Raw genomic sequence first — 24758 nt, 5'->3', positions numbered from 1 at the left:
AATTTTATTTGTGACCTTAATTCATCTCAAGTCTCCCAAGTACTGAAAATGTAATAAAAGTAAACGGGTGAGATGCAGACAGAATTCAAAAGAAATACAAATATACATTAAAAAAATCTGTTTTCTGTCTTCACATAAAGACAAGAAATGTCAATTAAAGAACCTTGAGATGCCCTCTTTATACCTACTAAATTGGCAAACATATTCAAAGTAACCACTCAATCTTTCCATTAAACTAATTGCTACAATAATGAAAGACTTTATAAAATTCTGCAAACTATGTAGGTTACATCAATGTAAGAGAAAATTATGGCAATACATCTGTATTTTCCAGTTAACATAGGAATTACCAGGTAAATACTGTTAAATTCTTTGTCCCACAACAAGAGTTGATTCATGTGAACAGTATAATTTATTATTTATTTTTTTAACCAAATACCTCCTCGGAAATTTACAATGGCTTTGCAGTGATGTGTATCGAATAAGCAGCACTAGAAAACGGATATGCATGTTGATGAATATGTAATAATAAACATATCTCTTATAGTTAATTTAAAAAACACTCAAAACTGATAATGTTGTGGTGAAACATTGTATTTAATCCAGCAAGGTGACAACATAAATCCCTTTAACCCCTTTGGAAAGCCATAGGATAAATATGATGCAAAAGCCAAGAAATGTTCCTTCCTGGACACAGAGGAGATTTCTGGGGAGCCAGAAATTATCCCTCTTGACTTTTGACAGTCCTTAGACAGGTGTTTGCTTTGTAACTGTTCAATAACTGTGTGCTTTATGCACTCTTCCCTGTCTGTGACAAAAAATGTTAAGAAAGAATTCTCCTTTGCTTTTACTGATGAGTCTTCTACTAGGAACTTGTTCTAAGAAAATATGCACAAAGAAGTCCTCTGTAGCATTGTCTAAAAGCAAAACTGGAAGCTACCTAATTATCCACCCAGAGAGGAACAGGTTAGCAAATTATAATAATAAAAGAATATTACAAAGCATTATGGTAAATGAAAAGACTTAAAGCACATTTTTAACAGCGCAATAAAACAATGATTTGTCATCATATAAATCTATACTTAGGTGCATAAGGATTAGAAGAAAATATTAAAAATTGTTATGATACAGGAGCTCTGGAGAATTTTCTCCATAAATGTGTCTTATTGTTAGATGATCTTTACCACAATGAGAGCAGAACATGTAGTTCAAATGCAAAGGACAGGAACATCACACTGGCAAGGACTACCCATGTCTAATCACGGAATGATCATCAAACATTGTGCCTTTGCAAATGTTCTCAGGACAATTTAGGCGTTTATAGGATATGGCAGAACAGGGGAATCTAAGAGGAAGAGCTGTGTGTCATTGGTCTTTCATTTTGCTTCAGTGCTCTGATACTCTCAAAAGTTATTTTTCTTCCAGTTAATGTAGCCCCTAAGATGATCCGTGGAACTTATTAAAATATCTTCCCAAGAACTTACTGAGCATCATGCAGTAATTCAACCTTAAACAGTGTTGCTGGGGAGATAAGGTATTCACCTGAATTTTGAAAAGTTGATGGAGCAAGGGTGAACGTTAATGGTTTGCCAACTGCAAAAGGTACAATGTGATGAACTGCCAACAGGTTGCACATCTCACAACCCTAAGCAAAAATGTTGAGTCAGGATGAGTGGGAGATGTTGGTCAGCTGAGGCTTTAAAGATAGTGGGAGGTCAATGGGATCCTAAAGGCTGGCTGTAGGAGTGGGAGAAAGGAACTTGGGGGCTTTTCCATGAGGATGGGAGAAGACCCAAAGTGCAAAGTCAGGAAAAGAAAGAGCAAGAACTGTTTGAAGAGGTGAGTTAGAACTCAATTATGGATAGGTTAATAAATCTAGACACCCCTGTTGTTAATAGGGAGTCACTGTGGTTGTCTGAACAGAGGAGCCACGTGCTCAAAGGAGTGGTTGGCGATATGCCCTGGAGGCAGGTGCCAAGGGCTTGAAAGGCACACACAAGTGGCAAAGGGGGAGGGAAGGAGAAGGGGGAGGGGAGCCGTACAGGTTTGGATGGAAGAGACTTGAAGTAGGCAGAGAGCGGGAAGGGAAACAAGGGGGAAAAATCTAGGACCTGGGTCTGTGGAGGCTAACACTCTGGGCCCCAACCTCCTCCCCACCACTCACTACTCCTCCAAGCAATTAGCCATTTTCCAAGCTTCAATCTGCTCCTCTGTGTAACGGAAGTGACAATCTGCCTATGATGGTACTGTTGGGGATCAACGGTACAGAACCACGTTTGGTGAATGACAAGGAGTCCTACAAATTTAAATTAAGAATGAACCAACTAGGGGATTGGCTGAGTAGAGGAGGCAGGAAGATAATCCCAAGATCTGGAACCTGCATTAATGGCACTCCCCTCCCAACCCGCCCCCCCGCCCAATTTGCATCTACTCATGGAGGTCGCCAAAATTCTTTCCTTGCATTTGACTTTTCAATGTATTGTTTTCCTCTTGGATCTCATTCAGAAATTGCTGTAAGGTCGGGCTTCTAGTCTAGAACATGCAGAAACAGTAAAGGCACAGAGCTGCTTCAGCTCACACGAGAGGCAGTTCCATTTCTAAAAACACATTCTAAAACGCACTCACTCTCGAAAAGTCCCATCTGAATTCACTGAGGAAAGAAAGTGAGAAAATAGTCTTAACTACAGGATGTATTTTTAAGGAAATGCAGCTTTATTACTTTCAAGTACAAACAATAACTTGGACTTGACTAACCAAACGTTGCCTAATTGAGAGAACCTGCCTTAATGTATAGATATCAATGATTTATAGTTAGCACAATCACCCATGGTAGAAGAATGCTTCCGTGATGCATGAAAATAACTTCTCATTTTATAGAGACATCTTGTCCCACATTTGCTCCACTATCTGCCTTGGCAATTCCTTCTCCCCGCACCCCACAGACACTTCAGACAGAAACTTCACCTCTTTTCCCTAGATCACAACATACATCAAATTTGTGAAACAGGAGTTGATACATTTTTTACCACATTGCCACAGATGTTGGATTGGTGAGACCAGCCTTTTTCAACCTGAACGTTCTCATCAAGAGCCCTAAGTCTAAATTAGTGAAATACGTCTGGTTCACAATGTGAATAGAGGGACACAGAATAATTGTGAGCTTCGTCATCTGAATTAATGATTTTCCAGGCTTAAATATGCAAAAACATTTTAATTTGAGCACATTCACGAAGAGCAGAAGTAGCTGGGTTTAAATTGCAATAATCCAGTGGGGTTACACTCCTCAGGATTGTGATACTAACTTGAAGCAACTAAAGTTCCCTGTTGTAGGGAAGACTGGAAACACACTGAAACAACTTGAAGGCAAACATCCATCTGCACTGAGCATGATCATTCAGCCTGACTAGGGAGTGGTGCAAAGACTATCCAGGACTCCACTGGAGGATTTATTCTGGAAAAAACTTTCACTTTCCTAGAGCAGTCACAAGGGACCCTCTGATCAAACACTGCCAAAGATGGCTAGTGGGCATTTCTATCAAAAATACTAACCTGCTCTTTCCATCAGACACTCTAGCTGGGGACTGCATAATTCACAAAAGGGTCTTGGTGGTCTTAAAAATATCTTAGCAAGCCCCAGCATAACCAGGTAGGAAGCCTGTGTCAAGGGGACCTAAAGAAGCTTCTCCCCTATCCCAACAAACTCTGTGTCCCTAAAGGCAAAGGTGACTGTGTGCCCTGCCCCAGACTGCACTCTAGAGCAGTGATCTGATTCTGTACACTTCCCTACTGAGAAAGGCACTTGCAGGCCACCTCGGCCCGTAAGAGGCCCAGCGGAGGAGGCCCAGAGACTGGTAGAGTGATAGTGGAAGATTCCCCTCTAGGTTCCCAAGAAGCCAGGGCACACAGCCACAGCTTCAAGGAGCTGGCTGGGTTTGGCCAAAGCAATGTTGTAAAGCCCAGCTCCACCATCCTTAGCTACTTTCATTAGGTCAAAATGCCTAACCTAACAAACAACTTCGTGTCTAAAATAATACTGTTTCCAAAAATATTTTTCTCCCTAAGATGTTTTCTAAATGCAGAGCAGTAATCACTCTCCTCAGAACACTAAGAATGATTACATAATCCTCATTCATACTTTACAAGTGTCTGCGGTGGCCAGAACGGTCTTTTTTAACTATGAAAAATGAAGTGCAATCCTTAAAATTTAATAGCAATATTCCCCTACCTTCCACTTATGAAAAGCTATCCAAAACTGTGTACTTTCCTGTGGAACTTTTCAATGTCTAGCCCCACCCCTGAAAAGAAGTCTTTCTTCCTATTTCTCTGATAGGTCTAAAGGTCAGCTTAGGGCCAATTTTGACAAATCTGACTTATTACTTCAAATATTGGCCTGGAGGAAATCACCTCCCTTTGGAATGTGAAAATGTCCCACTCACTCAACTCTCCTGGACCCTCATCCTCACCCCGGAGCCTGAAGTTGTTTCCCTGTCCTTTATGAACCCGAGAGGAGAGGAGACCTTCGCTTCTACCACACAACTTCACTCAAGAAATCCAACGCTCGTAAAAAAAGGATGGGGTCTCTCTGCTCATGACTTATGAATTTTTCAGAAATGAGAATGCTCACAAAAAAAGAGGAAAAGGCAATTTCCTCCCCTCTGAGCTAAGGAAGAAGCAGTCAACACGCGTGGAAGGTAGCCCCCTAAACGCGAAGCCAGGGGACTACACCATGCCAGCTTCGGCTAGCCCCTACCCACTTCTCTCACTGACCTTCCACTTCACTTTTTAAAGGATGCATTAGCTTTTCATTTTCATAAAAGCTGGCACTTGTCTGAATAAACCTGGCATCTATAAAGCTATTAAATAAAATGCTAGGTCTAACAAAGGCCTCCACTGAGGAGGAATCAAAGCTAGGACTCCAGCCCCTCCCTCAGGTACAGCTGTCAACATGAGCTGCACTAAGCTACCACCAGGAGGGTAACTCCGGCATCCAATGAAAACTGAAATGGGACGTGCCATACAAGTTCCAGGCTTGTCATTAAAAAAAAAAAAAAAAAAAAAAAAAAATTCCCAAAATAACTGTAATTACTTGCCCTGTGAAACTGCTGGATGTATCTGGAAGTGAGGTGGGAGTAGGGATGGTCATCCGATCAGTGATCTCAGAGATGTGTTCAGGTCAGAGGAAAAGGAAAAAGGCATTCGCCCTCCTCACTGCCCCACGTCCCCTGAGGCTCCTGCAAAATGGACCCCAGCTGCAATTCCCAGTCCATTTCTGGAAGACCGAGCAGAGCTCATGCACACAACTCAGTGTGAGATGGACTTTGGGGATGGAGAAGGTATTATTCTTTTGCCTAATCTCCTTAAAGTCCCAAGAGGGCTATGAACTACACCTATCCTTGAAACCGACCACCGATTCTCTAGAGTATTAACTTCACGGCATTGGCTCCGTGCTACCGAGGATTCTGGGAGAGCTGGGTCTCCACCATGATTGGCTTCCTTCCCATTTCTGCCAGCAAGCCCTTTGTCCACCTGTGAAGTGGATATGCTTTATATTGGCACCAGCAAGAATGAGTCACTCACACTCCCAGGCAGAGGCTACAACTGAGGTTCCAGTTTGTGTGTTCATCTTCAAACTACTTCCTGTTGGTGCGTGGATGAAATATGCCCCCCTCACTTTCCTGTAACACAATGGGAAACAGGTGAATTATCCTGGGGCTGGCTCTCTCTACTCTCTCCCTAATGTCTGTGACAATTATGTTAAAACATTCCCACTGCTGATCCCAGAGTTACCTAACTTTACAAGAATGAGAGGGTGGAGGATACAAACTGGCAACTCATAGACACAGTTTGTTTAGCTCACTCTATTTTAAACTATCCTCGATTAGCTGTCAACATTTTAAAAATCAGGAGATTTCAAATAAAAATCTGGATTTCCACTTCCTCCTGAAAAAATTCTAAGAGCTGCCACCACTGGGCTCACTTCTACTAACACTTAGAGCTGAGTAACTGCCCCATTAGATGAGCTTTCCATGATTCAGCACAACCTTGCTCAGCAAGTTCCAATCATTTATGTCATGTGAATGGCTGCCCCAGGCATTTGAGTTTGTGAACCCTAATCTAGGGCAATTCCTTCATTTTAAAGATGAAAATGAGGATCCAGGGATAGAAAGTTAATCTGCCTGAAGCCACACATCAGGTTAGAGGCAAAGGAGCAAGAAAAGTCAGGTTCAGGTGTCTTTCTTTCTAAGACTACCCATTCTGTCTAAAGAACCACGATTCCCCTTAGCATTTCATCCAGTTGCTAACATTTTCTAGTTGGAATCTGTTATATTTTCTACATTCCTCCTTTATCCAGCCTTTTCATTTATCTGGTTTCCTTATAGATAATAACTTTGTACCACTGATTTAAGTATCTTCAACCTAAAAGAAATAATGGATCAGACAAAACTGAAATACCAACTTTTGCCCACACCTCAGAAGACACAGGACCAAACCTTAGAAATCACTTAGCTTAACACCTGGCTACACAGACAGGGAAAATGGGGGCCAGGGAACTGATATACTGAGGGATATACTGCAGGGATGCTAGGTAACAGAGCTGGTCTTCAACCTTCCAGCTCAGTGCTCTTTCTACTGTATCCCATCGCCTCTGTGCACTCACCCAAGCGGTGGGGGACCGAGGACCAGCTTGCTCCACATGGAAACAAAAACTCCAGAACTCCCTTACACCTCAGACATGGCCAACCTTGACTCTGCCAAGTACTAAGAATTTAGAATGTGTTGTGAACAATCAATTTATAGAACTTGATTTGCCCTGGAAGACAAACTTTCTTTAGAACTGGTATTTGGTGGAGAGTTCATCAATGTCACAGGACTCAGTGGTCTTTATAACACTGGCGGTTATAAAAGCTAAGCCCCACGTGAGAGAAGTTGCTGGAACAACATCATAGCACCTTTGCTTCAACTTCAAAAGAAAAAAAGGCAATGGTTAAGAAGCTTTAATAGACTGAATGTGTTTTTATAGGCAACCAATTAGCAGATTAATGAACCATTTAACCTTCTTTACTGAAAACCAATATTCAAGAAAGATGAACCCCAAATGCATCCTCTTATACTGACCAACGTAACTAAGTACAAATGAAGTCAATGGTGTACCCCATTAGCATGCTGTGCTGTGTGTCAAGAAAACAAGCCCTCCCCCGCCCCGAGCCCTGGCCCCCTGGCAAACACAGATAAATGATTGTGCACTGCGCGATGATACCGTCAGGTGAGAACTTTGGTTCATGCATTCGGCTGCCGGACAGGTTGCACTGAAAACCCGCAGCCCCGGCATCCAAAGTCAGTCAGCGGTGGTCAGCCCGTGGCTTAGCCGTGCTCCTTCCACAACACCAGGTGAATACTGTGGTCAGGCATGCTGGTGGCAAAGACCAAGCCCGTGTCATTGTGCCCATCCAGTCCATTGAGCCAGGAGGCTTCGCCCGCCAGGAAGCTCGAGCCTCTCTTTGATTTCCGGTACTCTGGCAGAGGCCAGCGGCTAATCAGGCTCTCTGTCCGCAAGTCCATGATGTACAAGTAGCGGTTGTCAAACAGCAGGGCAAAGATATCTCCGAAGCCAAGCAAGGCCAAGTTAGCTATCTCAGGAGTCTTGATGACCCTACAGAGATGAGAGTTAGGAAATATGAACCAGAAGGCAACTTTACTTCTGTTTCTGCCACTGTAATCTTTTCTGGAGACAGAGAAAAACAATGCAAATTCAAGAAAATCTAGAGAGTTAAATGAAAGTTTTCCATAAAATGGAACAGACAAAAAACGAAGCTTCCTTAAGAAAGGGGAGGGGGAAGAACCCTTCACAATGACATGACAGCACCAGGCAGGCAGGGAGAAAGGAGGCATGTGATGAACGTTGCTGAAAGCACAAAATGCCCACCAAGGCTGAAAAGGATCTTACAGATTATCTCACTTAACATCTCATTTCCAAGATGTGAAAACTGAAGTCCAGCTGGCGTACATACTTTGTCTAAGGATTCACAACTGGTCGGTTACCAGTAAGAACTGGGATGCGATCACTCTTACTACCAGGTAAAAAGATGGATTCATCAAATCTAGAATACTGGCCTAGGGGAGCCTCTTAAGCCTGGAAACCAAGTGACTCACATACTAGTCTATTCAGCAGGTAGCAAACTCTAAAAACAGTAGAGGCTGAAAGATTGAAGCGTTCCTAAATAATCCACAAACATTAATAATAAATGTGTCAGAAGTTGTTACAGAAAACTTGGGGAGTGGGAGGACAGACAGCCTTCACTTTCCCCAAATGCTGATGACAAAGGCACAGAAAACTGGGAGAGATCCAGCCAAACAGCAGCGTAAATGAAAAACAAAAACAAAAACACATAGTCTGTTGTCTGCACACTTAGTGAGGCAAGAGACTGACAAGAAAAGCTGATGTCCTCTTTGGAGGCACTAGGAAGAGCTACAAGAGAATGATATGCAAATTCTGCTCTGGGACAATAGGTCCGGGCCCCGTGAGCGGTTGGTTAACCCGAGTTTCAACAAGGACACTACTGTGCAAGAGGTCAACCAGAACAGGCAGGGCCTGGTAACCAGGACAAATAAGGAACAGGTGAAGGAGATCAGCTGAGAGGGGTAGAAAAAGAACTCGCAGGGACAGGGAAACTACAGCTGATCATCACCTATAAATACAAAGTGAAGGATGTGTGAGGCTAGATATGACGAGCTCTAGAAGAGAGAACTAGGTCCAAGGCAAAGAGTTACAGCGAAGCAGATTTCATCTGACATTAGGAAGGGAGGGGATTTAGTCATGAAAAAGACCTGTTCCTCACACTCAAGCCGTCCCAAACCGAACTTGCTGGCCAAACCTGTTTCTCCTCCTTACTCTGGCTTGCTCTTTCACCCAGTTGCTCAAGCTAGGAAACATGGCAATCCTCCAACTCTCCTCCTTATTCAAGCCACAAATTCAATCACCACCATCTATCGATTTTATCTCTTAAATTTTCTCTTACTTCATTCACTATTATCTAAATCACCACGACTCTGATCCAAGATGTCTCTTTTGCCTGCACTGCTGCCGACAGTTCCGACTGGTCTCCCTACATCTACTCTTGGCCCCTTTCAATCAGCTAATCTCACCTTAAAAGCCAATCCTATTACCACCTCATTTAACTTTAAACCCTTCGAGGACTCTCTACTGCACTCACATCTCCAGCACCAGGCTCCTTTAGTCTCAGGGCCTTTGAACAGACTGGTTTCTTGGCCTCCAATGCTCCTTACTGCACACCCACTGCTGGCACTTAGTTAATGCAGATAGTCATCCTTCGGAGCTTAGCCCAAACCTCTTCTTCAAAGAGCTTTCCCTTACTCCTCAACTAGGTGGGGTCTCGAAGTACTCCACACAGTGTGGCCCTTAGCCCAACCATGAAAACATCTCTAGGTAATTAGCTATTTAATGTCAATCTTCCCTTCTGCTGGTTAGTAATTTCCACCAGTGTGGTGAGTATCTCTACAGGCTCCCAGTGTAGATCCCAATGCCTAAACACAGGTAATGCTCACTAACTACCTGCTATGAATGCAGCAGTGGTGCAATGAACATGGACACATAAAAACTCCTACAAAGCAAATCCAAAGGGAACTGGGAAAACAGCAAGAAAGTCTAGTAAGTCCCATGTCACCAACGCAAAGCAGGAAATAATCAGAACTTACATAACTGGGTGGCTGGGGATAGGACTTAAGCCTGGTGAAGATGAGCCAACTCCAAAGACTGAAGCAAAAATATGTTGCAGAGGAGAATACAGGTCTTGACAGGCTCGTTGCCCCTTTAACTTTGATTACTTTAACACTATAAACAGACATCCCTGCTATGCAGTCTGTGCCCTTGAACCTAAATAAACCTGCTTGCTGTACTAAGACAACTCAGCTCCAGAGATTGCGTCATATCTTAGATTTATTGAGCAACATGCTACCATTTGCACTTTGCTTCTTTTCAGTTAGCTTCAAAGCCTAAGTAGCCCTATCTGATCTCAGCAACTGAGGCCAAAGTTGCACGAAGATTTCAAAAGAGGCTGGTTTATTTGTGTTGCTGGAAGTGGGGAGGAGGCAAAAGATAAAACGGCCCCCTTTCCAAGAAATCTGAATCTAACACTTCCTGGCAGCAAACAATTCTGCAGATTTATTGCTCAAAGCTAGTGTACCCGAATCCCTAAAATTAACACAACTTTCTTTTTTTAATGATTTGTTTTAAAGATTTTATTTATTTATTTGAGAGAGAGAGAATGAGAGATAGAGAGCGCGAGAGAGAAGAGGGTCAGAGGGAGAAGCAGACTCCTTGCTGTGCGGGGAGCCCGATGCGGGACTCGATCCCGGGACTCCAGGATCATGACCTGAGCCGAAGGTAGTCGCTTAACCAACTGAGCCACCCAGGCGCCCAAAATTAACACAACTTTCATCTGGCTCTCTGGGCTCTCTACACTCCACTCAGAGTAAGAAAAATAAATACGTGAGAAAGTAGATGCAGGATCAAATTAAAACCTTTAGAAACTCAAAGCATTAAAAAGATGATGATACCTCTATTCCACCTTACTTCTGCATCCCTCCCGTCCAAGCCTTAATTGAACAATAAAGGACGCCTGGTTGGCTCAGATGGTTAAGTGTCTGCCTTCGACTCAGGTCATGATCCTGGAGTCCTGGGATCGAACTCCGCATCAGGCTCCCTGCTCAAGCGGGGAGTCTGCTTCTCCCTCTGCCCCTCACCCAGCTCATGCTCTCTCTCTCAAATAGATAAAATCTTTAAAAACAAACACAATACTAAACTATAAAAGGTCTGATTTTCCCAAGGTGACTACTTGGATTTTTGCAAAGTATCAAGTTCTTTCAAAAGTTCCTTCTCTCTGGCTTGCTGGTACCTTAAGCATATGCCTGCTGGATGATGCCAGGATGGATGGATGGACAGACAGACGGATGGACAGACAGATGGTTGGATGTAGGACTAGGGTGAGCTGTGGGATGCTGGGCAAGGCCCATACCTGCTCTTGGCTTCATTTTCCCCATCTATAAAACAAAATGCTTAGACTAATGTTTTCTGGGATCTATTCCAGTCTTTTTTTTCTCAAAGCATAATTATCAATCATTTCTAGAAATGATTCTGACAGTTTGGAATCTTAATTGGTTAGAAATGTAGGTCTGATTCCAGGAAGACATAAAAGGGGTTATAACTGTATGACCAGAGAAACAGGACCCGCCAAAGTCCTGCTGGCTAGTATGACAGATACCATACAGCTGACCTCAAACAGTCATGCATAAAAACAATGACAAGAACGTTCAATTTTCTGTACTACTCCAAGTTAGCATTTCCTGAACCATGCCACAGAACACTAATTCTGTGAGGTGGTAAAAGAGGTGTTCCTCAAAAAAAAGTGCAAGTGAGAGGTACAGTAGGTTAAATGAATTTAAGCAGGCTTCTTTATGCAGGGCTTCTCAGAGTTATTAGTAATAAAGATGGGCCAGGTCCTGTGCTTGGTCCCCATTCCAGGTACTTCATTTGATCTTCACTTTCCAGATCAGGAAACTGAGGCACAGAAAGGTTAAGAAACTTACATAAAATCCTCCAATTTACAGGAGGTTGCGCCGGGTTTTAAATCAAGGATTATCACCAAAATAATTTCTCTCTTTTTTTTTTAGAGAGAGAAAGAGAGCATGCGTGCCCGGGGTGGGGGTGTGTGGAGGGGCAGATGGAAAGGGAGAGAGAGACTCCCCAAACAGGCCCCATGCACTGAGTGGAGGCTGACATGGGACTCGATCTCACAACCCTGAGATCATGACTTGAGCCAAAATCAAGAGTTCGGACGCTTAACCAACTGAACCACATAGGTGCCCCACCAAAGTAAGTTCTCTTAGCCACCATATAGCACTGGCTTCCATTAGCCTCCAACATGCTTACAGATACCATCAATCTCCAAGAAGGGTCTAAGGTATGCAATGAATCACAAAATTATTTGGCCACGGACCAGGAGAAAAACCCTGTAAGTTTTATTTTTCTATAAATACCTTTGTCTTTCTACTAGTCAACAGAAGGCCACTTGATCCCTCAATGCAGAATTCCACTGACCAGGAACTAGAACTTAAAATACCAGAACTAGACATACAGATGGCCAAGGGACACATGAAAAGATATACAACATCACTCATCGTCAGGGAAATGCAAATCAAAACCACGATGAGGAGCGCCTGGGTGGGTCAGTGGGTTAAACATCTGCCTTTGGCTCAGTTCATGATCCCAGGGTCCTGAGATCCAGTCCTGCATTGGGCTCCCTGCTCAGCGGGGAGTCTGCTCCTTCCTCTGCCCCTCTATCTGCTCATGCTCACTCACACTCTCTCTCTCTCAAATAAAATCAAAACAAAAACAAAAACAAAAAACCATGATGAGGTATCACCTCGCACCTGTCAGAATGGCTAAAATCAAAAACATAAGAAATAACAAGTGTTGGTGAGGATGTGGAGAAAAAGGAATCCTCTTGCACTGTCAGTAGGAATGCAAACTGGTGCAGCCATTGTGGAAAACAGTATGGAGGTTCCTCAAAAAGTTAAAAAAGAGAACTACCTTACAATCCAGTAATTGCACTACTGGGTATTTACCTAAAGAATACAAAACACTAATTCAGAGGGATACATTCACCCTGATGTTTAGTGCAGCAGTATTACAATAGCCAAGATACGGAAGCAGCCCAAGTGTCCATCAACAGATGAATAAACATGTGACACACACACACACACACACACACACACACACACACACACACACACACAGAATGGAATATTAAACAGCCATAAAAAATGAAATCTTGCCATTTGTAACAACATGGATGGAGCTAGAAAGTATAATGCTAAGTGAAATAAGTCTGAGATATCATATGATTTCACTCGTATGTGGAATTTAAGAAACAAAACAAACAGAAAGGGGGGGAAAAGAGAAAGAGAGACAAACCAAGAAACAGACTTTTAAATATAGAGAACAAACTGATGGTTACTAGAGGGAAGGTGGGGGGGGGTTGGGTGAAATAGGTGATGGGGATTAAGGAGTGCGCTTGTCATGAGGGGCACTGAGTGACGTACAGAAGTGATGAATCACTATATTGTACATCTGACACTAATAATACTACAGTGGTAACTATACTGGAATTAAAATAAGAAACTTAATAAATATATCATTATTTTACTAAATACACATTATCTGTCTAAAACCTTAAAAAAATATATTAAAAAAAATATATCAGAATTAGGGACCTGAAAGATCTCTTCATCCAAGCCCCTCATTTTCCGGAAAAGCACATTCAATTCTTTTTTTTTTGGTGGGCAAAGTTTATTGAGGACTAATATAAAGCTCCCGAAGAGGGAGAGAACCCAAGAGGTTGCCCAGCATGTTCAATTCTGAAAAGGGAAGTGACACAGTAAGGGGAAGAGATCAGAACCTAGATCTTCTAGGCTCTAGCATAAAACTCTGTAATAATTGCCTCTAAAATATTTTTTATGTGTGTGATTTTCAGCATATAACTCTGTTTATAACATTTCCCAGATTCAAGCTACTGACTGGTTTATCCAAATACTTAGTCTGGTCTTTACTATTAAACCACAACAAAAAACTAAACAGGAACAGACTGCCATAGGTGAAGGCTCAAAGAAACATTACCTGAGAATATCATAACTTGCGAAGTCCCACTGGTAGAGACCCAGTGCCGAACTACAGACAATGTATTTGCCATCGAAATGAAGTCTTGGCTGCAGGCAGATACTCCTATCTTCAGAGACAGACAATGTCTTTAAGCACTTGCAGTTGATTTCTCTTCCAATTGGCCAAATCTACAGATAAAAGAAAATTAGGGATGACAAATCACATCACCACAGAAAAGCTTGTCCTTAAACAATGTGATTGTGTTTACCAAAGCCAGATATAAAGTGAAGTAAATTGGAAAGACCACAGGTTTTATAGTTGACAGGTATGGGTTCAAGCTCTGATGCTACATGTATGTACTGTGTGATCTTGGATAAAATACTTAACCTCTCTGAACCTCAGTTCCCACAATGAAGATACCTACCCACACGGAATAGTTTAAAGAATGCAATAAGAACATATATAGGAGTGCTCTGTAAACTTTTTGCAAATTGTGTTTTTATCATACAAGTAAATTTTTATGTTTTCATAGTTTAGGTCTGAGAATTAAAAGGATATGAGATATGGGTCTTAAGAAAACAGAATGTGAAGAGAAATTTCTGTGGATTTTTTTTTCATTTCCAAATCAGGGGTAGAAACTGCCTCGTACATACGGGACACCTCGGTGGCTCAGCCGGTTAAGCGTCTGCCTTCGGCTCAGGTCATGATCCCAGGGTCCTGGGATTGAGTCCCGCATCAAGCTCCTTGCTCAGCGGGAGCCTGCTTCTCCCTTTAAATGCTGCTCCCCACCCCCACTCCCGCTTGTCCTCAGTCTCTCTCTCTCTGACAAATAAATAAAATCTTAGAAAAGAAACTGCTTCATACATAGAAATAATAATTCTCTTTTCAAGGAGTTTAAGAGGGCTTATACTAAGACATTCCTGCTTCCCTTGAAATATTCCCCCTGTGCTACACCATTTTAATTTTCTTGTATTTGCCAGTTTTTCTTTGATGAGACAAATTAATGGAGAAAACCTCACCTTGATCTCATATTTGTCCGCACTTAAGAGTATGAAGTCTCCAGGGCTGTGCAAAAGAGACTTGACTTTACACTTTTGCAAAACCACCTAGAAATATAAACATCCATGTTTCAGAATGATCCTTTTAAAACTATTTCTATATTGCTTTTTTTAAAATTAAAATATGAAGAAGAGCCTGAAATGAGATGGTATGCTAGAAGAGCTAAGCTGTAATGCTATGACCACGTTAGCCTCTAGTTAGTACAACCAGATTCTCTAAATTGTCAGTAGGATCTAAAATTGTCTAATGTTGGCAGCATTTAATTTCCACTTTAGTCTGAAAGCAAACACTAGGAATGATTTTAAAAACTGTAAAATGTGACTTTATAGAAAATGTGAGGAACAGGAAAGAAAACAGCCCAGAGACCTAGAAGCAGAAACTAATGATCTGTTTTCCTGAGCACGTGCATTATAACAGAAAAAGCACTGGACTTGGGACCAGAATCTGCCATATACTGACTCTGCAACCTTGGGCAAGACCAGCTAGCATCTTTGTTTCTCAACTTCCTCATCTTTAAAATAGGGGATGAGGCACTTATTATATTTCATAACTGCAATGAAAATGAAATAAAACAATTAAATGAGGATGATGATGATATAATAAAAGCTAACATTCCATTAGCACTTGGGATAGTCTGTAAACATTTAGGGGCTAGTTATTTTTGTAATAAGTCAGCACCAAGTGAGAGGGAGGCCAAGCTCACTTCTTCAGAAGTCTGGGTTGCAGAGTCAACTGAAACTGACAGACATACTACACACAGATGCCCTGCTGGGTCCTGTCCCATCATCTCATTCAGAATTCACAAGAACATTTAACAGATGAAACGCAGGCCCTGAAGGGAGGAGTGACTTGTCTTAAGACATCACAGTCCAGTGTCCTGGCCCCAAGTCCAATGTTTTTAACATAACACCAAATTGTCTTATGTAACTTTTCCATTTAAATATTCAATGAGCCCAATACAGAACTGTGGTAAAAGATACATTAACATAAAATGTACTATTCTCAACTATTTTAAGTGTACAGTTTAGTGGTGTTATTTACCTTCTCACTAACTGTCCTTTTAGCTCCCCCTATTTCAGAAAAACACATTCACCCACCTGACCTAAAACCCACTGGGAGGCTCTTATTCCTCCTTCTTTGTTCCCCATGAGTCGGTAAGTTCAGCTGACTTTCCCCTAAAGATGTTATCTTTCATGCATGCTCTTCTCTGTCTTCACTGCCACCTGGGTCCGAGCCACAGGTATCTTTTGCTTAAATTATTACAAAAGCCTACTTGGCCTCCCTGGGTCTGTTTGTGCCCAACTCCAATCCATATTTTACTTAGCAGTTATTTTCTTAAAACACAAATCACACAGCTCCTTGCTCAGAACACTCAACTGTTTCCTACTACACATATGACAACCAAATCCTTAACATGGTCAAGGCAGGCCTACGTGATGGCCACCTCTCCCATACTGCCCCCAACCACAACACAGCTCCACTGGCCTTCAGGCCATCAAATGTTCTAGGATCTTTCCCACCCCTGGGCCTGGGCACATACTGCGCACTCTGAAACACTCCACTACTCTTTATCCAGCTACCTCCAATTTCTTCTTCATGTTTTGTCCCTTCTCTCAAGCTCTCTCTGAATGAATTAAACTAGATACCTTCTAGACTTTTTCAGAGCACTGCACTTTGTCTTCAAAGCACTTAACACCATTTGCAATTGTATATTTATTTGCAAAATTACTGTTTAATAACTATTTCTCCTACTGGGCTAACGTTTGTGTCAAGCCTGGGTCTGTTTTGCTCACTCCTGTATCCTCTGTCCTGCACAGAAAGGAATGGGAAGCTCAGGAAAAGTGTTTTTGCATGACATTCCCATGATTAATATTGCATTTGATCCTCAGAGCCACCTTTTTTTGAAAATGAGAAAACACCACAATATTCTTTTAAAGATCCCACACGTTTTTCTTTATTCCATTTCTTGCAATTATTATTTTTTCAAGGTGAAAATTGCTTTCCTGATTAAAAAAGAAATATGCTTATCCTAAAGGGAAAAAAGCACCTACAATTCCATAAGTAATAATAACCTATAACATTTTGGTGCGTAACACATTTGTTCAGAAATTGGTATCAGACTCTACAATGTAGTTTTTTGTCTATGACCTGTTTTATTTGCTCCCTCTACCCACCGAATACACCGTGGGCATTTTTCCACGTCCATAAGTCATTCATTTGTTAAACTATTTACCGAGTGTCTTTTACTTGGCTGGTCACTGTTGCAGGCCATCGTGCATTGTGGGTACATCTGCTCCATCTTACAGCTCACCTACCACTTACAAGAAAGTACCTAGCATTCTCCACCCCACCCCCAGCTCCCTCACCCCTACAAAGCCTGATGTCAAAGAGATTTCTTCTGTAAGTCTTCCTACCTTGGTGACCCATTCCGTGTGCCCGGTGAGTGTGTTCAGGCACGTCCCAGCAGATAAAGCCCATACTTTCACAGTGAAGTCTGCAGAGCCACTCACCAAGATATCCAGTTCATCATTGTAGTCAACGCTAAACACTAGTATATATAACATACACAAAGTTAAAACATGCCCCTGGGAGGGTCTTTTATAATAGAGTTCAATCACGTTCATTCTCCCTAGCTAACCAACTGTATAATTTCTCAACCAGAGATACTATAAGAATGGTGCTACTCAACTAAGAATTTTATGATAAAAAATATATCCATTTCCAAAATTCTTGTTATTGTTATAGCTTATTATTCTAAGGATGAAACGTCCCTGGAATAACACAATCCCTTATATGTGTGCTAGCTTTGAAGTGAGAGGTAAAACCAGTGCTGGAGATAATGGCATTCCCACTCAGGCCTGCCTGCCTGATACTCCACAAAACTAATCCAGCTCATGCAGGGAAAATACAACATACATAGGTGGCCCTACTCAGATTTGCACTATTCATCACAATGAGACAAAATGTCAAGAATAATACCCATAATCAAGAAAACAATACCCATAATCAAGAAAAGCCAGTGTAATGAGAAAAACAAAACACACACAAGTATCTCAAAGGTCAGACTTAAGCCATTCTCTCCAACTATCTGAATTTCTTCACGGGTATACCCCCAATACCAAAACAGTGCTTGACTATAGCAAGTACTCAAACATTTGTTTTTAAATGCCTGCCAAACTCTAAAGGAACACTGGGGACCCAGAGATGAAGACACTGGGCTTTTCCTTAAGGAACTCAGTCTAAGTGAAGGGTGAAGGAGGAGTCCAAAAAAATTAAATGTTTACCTCTTGCTAGGGAAACACCAAGGAGAATGACTAACTCTGCCCAGGGGTATCAGGGAGGACTTCAGGGAAGAGGCGATATTGGAGATGGGCCCTGAAGGATGAGTAGAGTTTGTCAAGAAAAGAAAGAATATTGCAGGTAGAGGGAACAGCAAAGGCATGGAGTTAGGAAAAGCCATAGCAATGTCCAGGTAACAGCAAGGAGGAAATTTTTTGAGCAGAGCTCTTGAAGTTGATCAGGTATAAAATCACCTAGAAGTCAATGTACATCCTGACATACGGAACAGTACACTCAATTTAATATATACCATACTACATCATAATTCTTCCAATATTAATTTCTAAAAAGCAAGTGGTAACAGACTGAGGAAAAATGTGTAAGATGACAAACAAAATGGGGAAAAAATTGTTTTCAGCAAAATAGCTAGGTTCACTTCGAAGTATTACTGAGCACCAGACACAATACAAGGAACTCAGGACCTCAGGGTGAACAAGACAGGCAGGGTCCCTGTCCTCCTGGCGTGTATAGCCTGGTGAGGAATCAGATTACCATACTTATTTGTATGATGAGTGTTAGGACAAAATACAGGGTTATCAGGAAACCTACAGCAGAAGGGGAGTCCAAGAAGACTGCTCATAAAACGTGATGCTTAAGATCACAGACGTGACTCTCCAAGGCTGAGGCAGTAGGTAAATGGAGGAAAGGAAGAAGGGAGCTGATGCACAAGAGGCTGGGAAACAGCTCAACATGATTTCTGCACAAAGCTCCAAAATATAATGCAGGAGAGTTTAGCAGCTCAGGTCTCAAAGCTATATTCAAATGACCAGTTTCTGCATACTAGGCCACTATAAAATTATTAGGAAATATTCACGTATCTGTTTCCTTTATCTTCTCTCTAGGCACCGGTTTATTTTAATCAATTGTCAACCAAGCTCCAATTCAACATAGTATGTGTGAATCATATAATCTGAGAACTACTGTCACTCCACAAAGGATTTTGAACCCTGATTCTACAAATAGAGTACACTGAATTTACAAGTGTAGGACTTGCTCGATTTGGAGGTATGGAATCTGACTAAAGCAAAATGAACTGACTGTTCAACAGGGTATAAATGAAACAAAAAAGGAGAACCACCCCCTCCCAGCACAAGGGTACATAGAAGAGTTTTAAAATGCGCGAAGGAAAAGCAAAATTCAGGAAAAAATTCCAAATAGGAGTAGCTTAAATAAAAGGATTAATTGCTATGACTAAGAAAAAAAAGGAGGGAAAGGCAGGTTAAGTTAAAAACAAAAAGAAAACAAAATAGGGTCACATTCTTGGCTCCTGGTTTTAAGGAATGAGGTTAAAGTAACTGTAGAAACCCCTGAAAAAGGGCAACCCACCCGCCCCTGTGTGCCCCCGGAAGTGCTGGGTCCTGGCTCCGGAACTCCATTCCCAGCAGGCCACAGTGTTGTCAAAGGAGCCTGTCACAAGCTTCTGCTCATCAAATTTCACTGCTGCACAAGTGTGGGTCTGGATGCCATAAACACACTGTCCTGTGCTCACATCCCACAGTTTTGCAGACAAGTCATCTGACCCTTCAAGAGAAAAACAGGGAGGTTAGTAAGAAACCAAACACTAAAGAAGGAAAGTCAATCCCCAAACCATGGTATTCTTCAAGTGGAAGCTCATCTTCCCCTCTTCTAGCATTTCCACTCCATAGCTGAGAAAAGCAAAGCATGGGGAGGGTAACAACTCACTTAGGGTCACCAAAGTGATGTGAACAGCACGGGGACTGAATGCAAGCTTTCTGGTTTAGTCCTTTTCCCTTAACTTCCAAGGCTATAGAGGAGTACTAGACTAAAGCATCCCTTGGTGCTTCCACTTATAAAATTTCATAAATCTTTGACTCTCATGAGCTTTCTGATTTGAGTTTGAAATGATGGGTATTACCTATGACTGCACGTATACATTTGCATGCCTACTCATGACCCAACAACCCTGAGCAAACAAAGAATGCTGAATAGTAAAACTGTCTGCTGGAATATATTCTACTCTAAGATAAATAAAAGATAAGCCTCAAATCACGGGCTAACTTCTGCAAAGGCTAACTGCTAATTCCTGGAGCCATCCTGAAATGTGTAAAGGAACCTCTAAGAAAACCATGGATAAATTATTCCCAGACATTCATGACAACTCAACAATGAGCTTATAAAGCCTCTTAAGATTCTGCAGAAAAAAGTAGGTTTCATCTCTGCATCTGAGATTATACTGATTATGATGATAATTCAGGCGTAGCTTTAACTACGTTTAAAACTATAATGATTAAATCAGCCTCACAACTTACCTTTATAACAAAAAAGTAGTAATAAGAACAAAGACGTTTTGAGAATGCAAAAAATACAGTCATTATGACAAGGACATCGTATGCAGGAAAGCACCGAATGACCAGTTTTGGAATAGACAAAATGACTAAATAAAGCCAGCCACAATTCTACCTTTAAGGGCTGGTGAAAAGCCACTGTTTCACACAATGGAAAAATACCACTTATGAAAGGGGTAGAGCATGAATTTCAACCTGGACAAATGCTAGGAGAACATACTGAAATGAAGATTATATTTGTTGTCACTCTGACTATTTAGAGACTCAGTTTCTTCTTTATAAAATAAGGGATAGGACTTGGTTGGTGCTCCTCAATGGTCATGTGAGACATCAGAATCATCTGGGTAGGGGCCCTGGGCTGGCCCAGTCGATAAAAGCATGTGACTCTTGATCTTGGGGTTGTGGATTCAAGCCCCATGCTGGGTGTAGAGATTACTTAAAAATAAAATCTTTGGAAACAGTGCTGTCCAACAGAAACATAATACAAACCACAGAAGTAATTTAGAAATGTAATTTAAAATTTTCTACTATTTTAAAAAGTAAAAAAATATGTAATTTCATTAGCCCACTGTATCAAAATATAATTTCAACTTGATGTAACCAATATAAAAATTATTAACGAAATATTTTATATTCTAAGTCTTTGAAATCCATTGAGTATTTCCCATTTCACATCTCAGTTTGGACTAGTCACATCTCAAGAGCTCAAAAGCCTTATGTGGCCTGTGGCTACTATACTGGACAGTTATGTCTAGATAATCTCAACTATACAACACTTAAAAATGGTTAAAATGATAAGCCTAGGTGTTCCATAAATATGTCTTAGGAAATGGCATGATTGGCTCCTCAATTTTGTGTATATTTTACCACAATTTGATAAAAACCAAAAAAAAGGGAGATTATCCTAATTACTTAAATTCGTTTGTATATGAAAACATTAGGCCATTCAGTTTTACACCCTAAAAAAACATCAGAGAACAATCAGCTTGATTTCAGTTCCATTTTACAGTGTTGCAAGTCTACTCTTCACTGTTAAGCCTTCAGGAGCCATTATTCTCCCCTCCTGTTTAGTTTTATTTCAACCTTCCCTGTGGACTTCCATTCACTGCGCTGACTAGCAGCAGGTCATCAATGATGCAACCCAGAGATGAAAAGGGACTAAATAAATGCAGACTATTTTTCATTATATGAAAGAAAAAACAAACCCTCTCAATTCAGGAAAGATGATGAAAATAATACTTTGATATAAAAAATCACAGGAATGGGTACGTAACAAAAAGGTAAGCAGAAAACGGAGCTGTAACTCAAATGGAGTAAACTATCGGATCAAGTGAAGTTTAAATATCTAACTGGTAGAATCAGATCTCGGCTCTCAGCTGCCTCTTGGGGGCATTTGACTCTGATGACCAAATGAACAAACATCTGCCACTGCCTCTTCGAGACACAGGCAATTTCCAATGCCCTTCTTGAAACTCTTCATCACCATTCTGCTTCTGTACCTCTTCCTCCTCCCAAGTACACTCTTCAAGGATCCATCCTATTCTTTCATCTACCCTTCCTTCCTATTCCATCTATTCTTCTTCCTCTCCATCTCCTTTTTAAATTCCCGTTCTAGCCAGAGCTGTGATGTGGCTAACCCCTCAACCTTTCGCTCCAGCTCTGAGCTACATCCTGAAGCTCTGATGTTGCATTTCCAGATACTTGTGGGAATCTCCACTCACATCCAACTGCATTAAGTTCATCCCAAAGTGAACTCCCTCTACCCTCTCGAATTTATTCCTTCATTTCCTATTCTTGTTACTAGTACCACCAACTTCCCAGGTGTATATATAGCTAGAAATCCCAGTCATTTTTTAAATCAACCCTTTCCTCGCCACATACTCAATCCATCGCCAAATCCTGTCAATTCCATTTCAATCGCTGCTCTTCCATTTAACTGCTCCTTTAAAAAATCTCTACCCTTACTGTCCTAAATCTACATCTATCTACTCTTACCTAAATTGCAACACCCTAATACTTTAATTTAGAAACTCTACATTTGTCTATGTCAGAGGGTCTCATAAGAAGTAGTATCATCTCCTAAGGTAACATTAGGAATGTGTAGGGGTGATTTCAATTGTCACAATCATTTTGGGGCCGGGGGGGAGGGGCATTACTAGCCTCTATTGGTCAAAGGTTGGAAATGCTAGACATCCTGGAATGTTCGGGACAGTACACAAAAAAAATTGTCTCGTACTTTGCATGACCTTGTGAAGATTCTGCCCGATAGTCCTTTTTTTGTTTGTTTTTAAAGATTTTATTTATTTGACAGAGAGACAGCGAGAGAAGGAGCACAAGCAGGGGGAGTGGGAGAGGGAGAAGCAGGCTTCCCGCTGAGCAGAGAGCCTGTTGCGGGGCTCGATCCCACGACCCTGGGATCATGACCTGAGCCGAAGGCAGACACTTAACGACTGAGCCACCCAGGCGCCCCTCTGCCTGATATTCCTAAGTGAAAAGCTTATTCTTAGTTTTCTGAGCCTTGGACCTGTTTTACAAAGCATGGAGTTTATTCTAATTTTCTGACTGTACCAGGTAGACTGAGGAAAAATGTACTTTGCTTTGTTGAGGACTTTGCTAAGAGTTTTTCACCACTTGAGGTCACATCACTGATGGTACAAATACAACATTCTGCATTTAGAGCTGTCATGTTCATGACAACAGTACATACATAGGTGCCAACATTTGATTACACTTCTGTCTTCTAGCACAGCTGTGCTTGAACACAACACGTTTAATGTGTACTAATTTTTTTTAAAGATTTTATTTATTTATTTGTGTACTACTTTAAATTACTGTCTTTTTATTTCTGCTCTGGATCAAAGTTTAGGTATTACATTAATTTTCTGAAATATGTGTATGTGCAGGTAAGTTATTTCTATGAATTTTACTTCAAGGTAATAGAATTACTGTAAGATATGTTATAAGACGACGACCTGGGTCTGACAGAAATAAGAAACACTGGTCTACTTGGAAGACAGCTCTGATACTGGCCCTTTTTCAGCTCAGAAATCTTTCATATTTTTTTCTTACTACTCACAGAAAATCATCGAAACTCAAGTTCCCAATATATAAGGTTTTTCTAATACACCTCAAGCCAATTCTTCAGCTTATATTCTAAGAATCTCATAGAGTCCCTACTTACATCCTGAGTTCAGCTAAAATGAATTTTCTTTATTTTCCTCCTATATGCTCCATGCTTTCCTTTCCACACCTTTGCTAATGCTGATCTTCCTACTGGAAAGTGCTTATTCTCATCTCTCTAATATCCACCCATTCTCTAAGGTTCAACATAAATACGGCTCAATTTTTGCAAATGCAGGAAATCGATCCTTCCTCTGAACAACTATATGATTTGTTTTCCTCATATAATTCAACTATATCACTTGATCACACCTCTTTTATAGCTATTATTTTTCTTATTCAACCAACTATAAGCCAAGGTCATAATATGGCAGCTTGCAGACTCAATATGACCCAACCATAGTATTTTAAAAATGTGAATAATACTTAAAAATCCATACACTAAAAAAAAAAAAAAATCAGAATATTGCACAGAAATCTAGATTTGGGACTTCTCTTACTATCAGATCCGATCACTCTAAGCTTAGATCCCACATGACAATAATTCACTACACCGTCTCTAGAAGGGCAAGTGCTCTCTGATTAGCACAGTCTACACGGAGACTTTTACTTAATCAGGTTACCTTCTAATCCCAGTGTGTACTTTCTCTGAGCAAAGAATTGTCCTAATTCATCCATGTATGCCCTCACATTGTCTTTCACATGGAGCTCATTTTATAAATATCTACTGGATGGCACAAAGCACAACAGGTTCTTTTCTTAGCATTTCAGAACTAAGCAGAAGGATAACTATCTCATTAACTATACTATGTTAATTTTTAGCATAAGCCATCAATCTTTTTGGCAATACTATTTTATTGCTTGTTCAAGGGGCTAATCTAAAGATGTCACTGTAAACTTACTGCCAAATTCAGAATTTCCCAATTCAACCACAGAGAAAACACAAGCTCTTCAGTAATAGCATGAAACAAACACATGTATTTGGTATAACAAATACTTCCCTCACTGGTTACAGTCCCAGGGATGCTATTAGATTATTTTCAATAGGGCATAATTTTCAATATGCAAACCTGATTAATTTAATCAGAATAAAAAATACAAAATATAGACCAACCTAGAAAATAACTTTAAAATGCAGGGTTGGGCACCTGTAGATATTGTAGATATTAACTTTCCAGGTAGTTAAAGAATTTCAGTGAATGTGTCCCATTCACTTCTGCTTCAAGTAACTGAAGTTTTACTGCATTTCAAAAGTAAAG

At 40.9% G+C, this 24758-nt stretch overlaps 1 protein-coding gene across 3 annotated transcripts in view; it reads right to left on the bottom strand.

Annotated features, from left to right (window-relative positions):
- Nucleotides 1–2691: 2691 nt before the first annotated feature.
- Nucleotides 2692–24758, bottom strand: part of FBXW2 (F-box and WD repeat domain containing 2) — a 29096-nt gene continuing 7029 nt past the window's right edge. For 2 of the 3 annotated variants that reach the window (XM_025888021.2, XM_025888022.1), the window contains 5 exons: nt 19400–19594; nt 17149–17282; nt 14695–14781; nt 13694–13863; nt 2692–7651 (listed from right to left, as the gene is read on the bottom strand). In XM_025888021.2, the coding sequence (XP_025743806.1) occupies nt 7363–7651; nt 13694–13863; nt 14695–14781; nt 17149–17282; nt 19400–19594 (875 nt within the window). In that variant the 3' untranslated portion in view covers nt 2692–7362. The remainder of the gene's footprint in view (nt 7652–13693; nt 13864–14694; nt 14782–17148; nt 17283–19399; nt 19595–24758) is intronic. The other variant, XM_073905823.1, reaches the window with a different exon arrangement.

This window comes from Callorhinus ursinus, unplaced genomic scaffold (genome assembly GCF_003265705.2).
Source record: "Callorhinus ursinus isolate GAN/ISIS: 27379988/994484 unplaced genomic scaffold, GSC_fseal_2.0 scaffold24, whole genome shotgun sequence".
NCBI classification, from domain to species: domain Eukaryota; kingdom Metazoa; phylum Chordata; class Mammalia; order Carnivora; family Otariidae; genus Callorhinus; species Callorhinus ursinus.
Note: the sequence above shows the minus strand (reverse complement) of the source record. Positions and strands in the feature narration are given on the sequence as shown.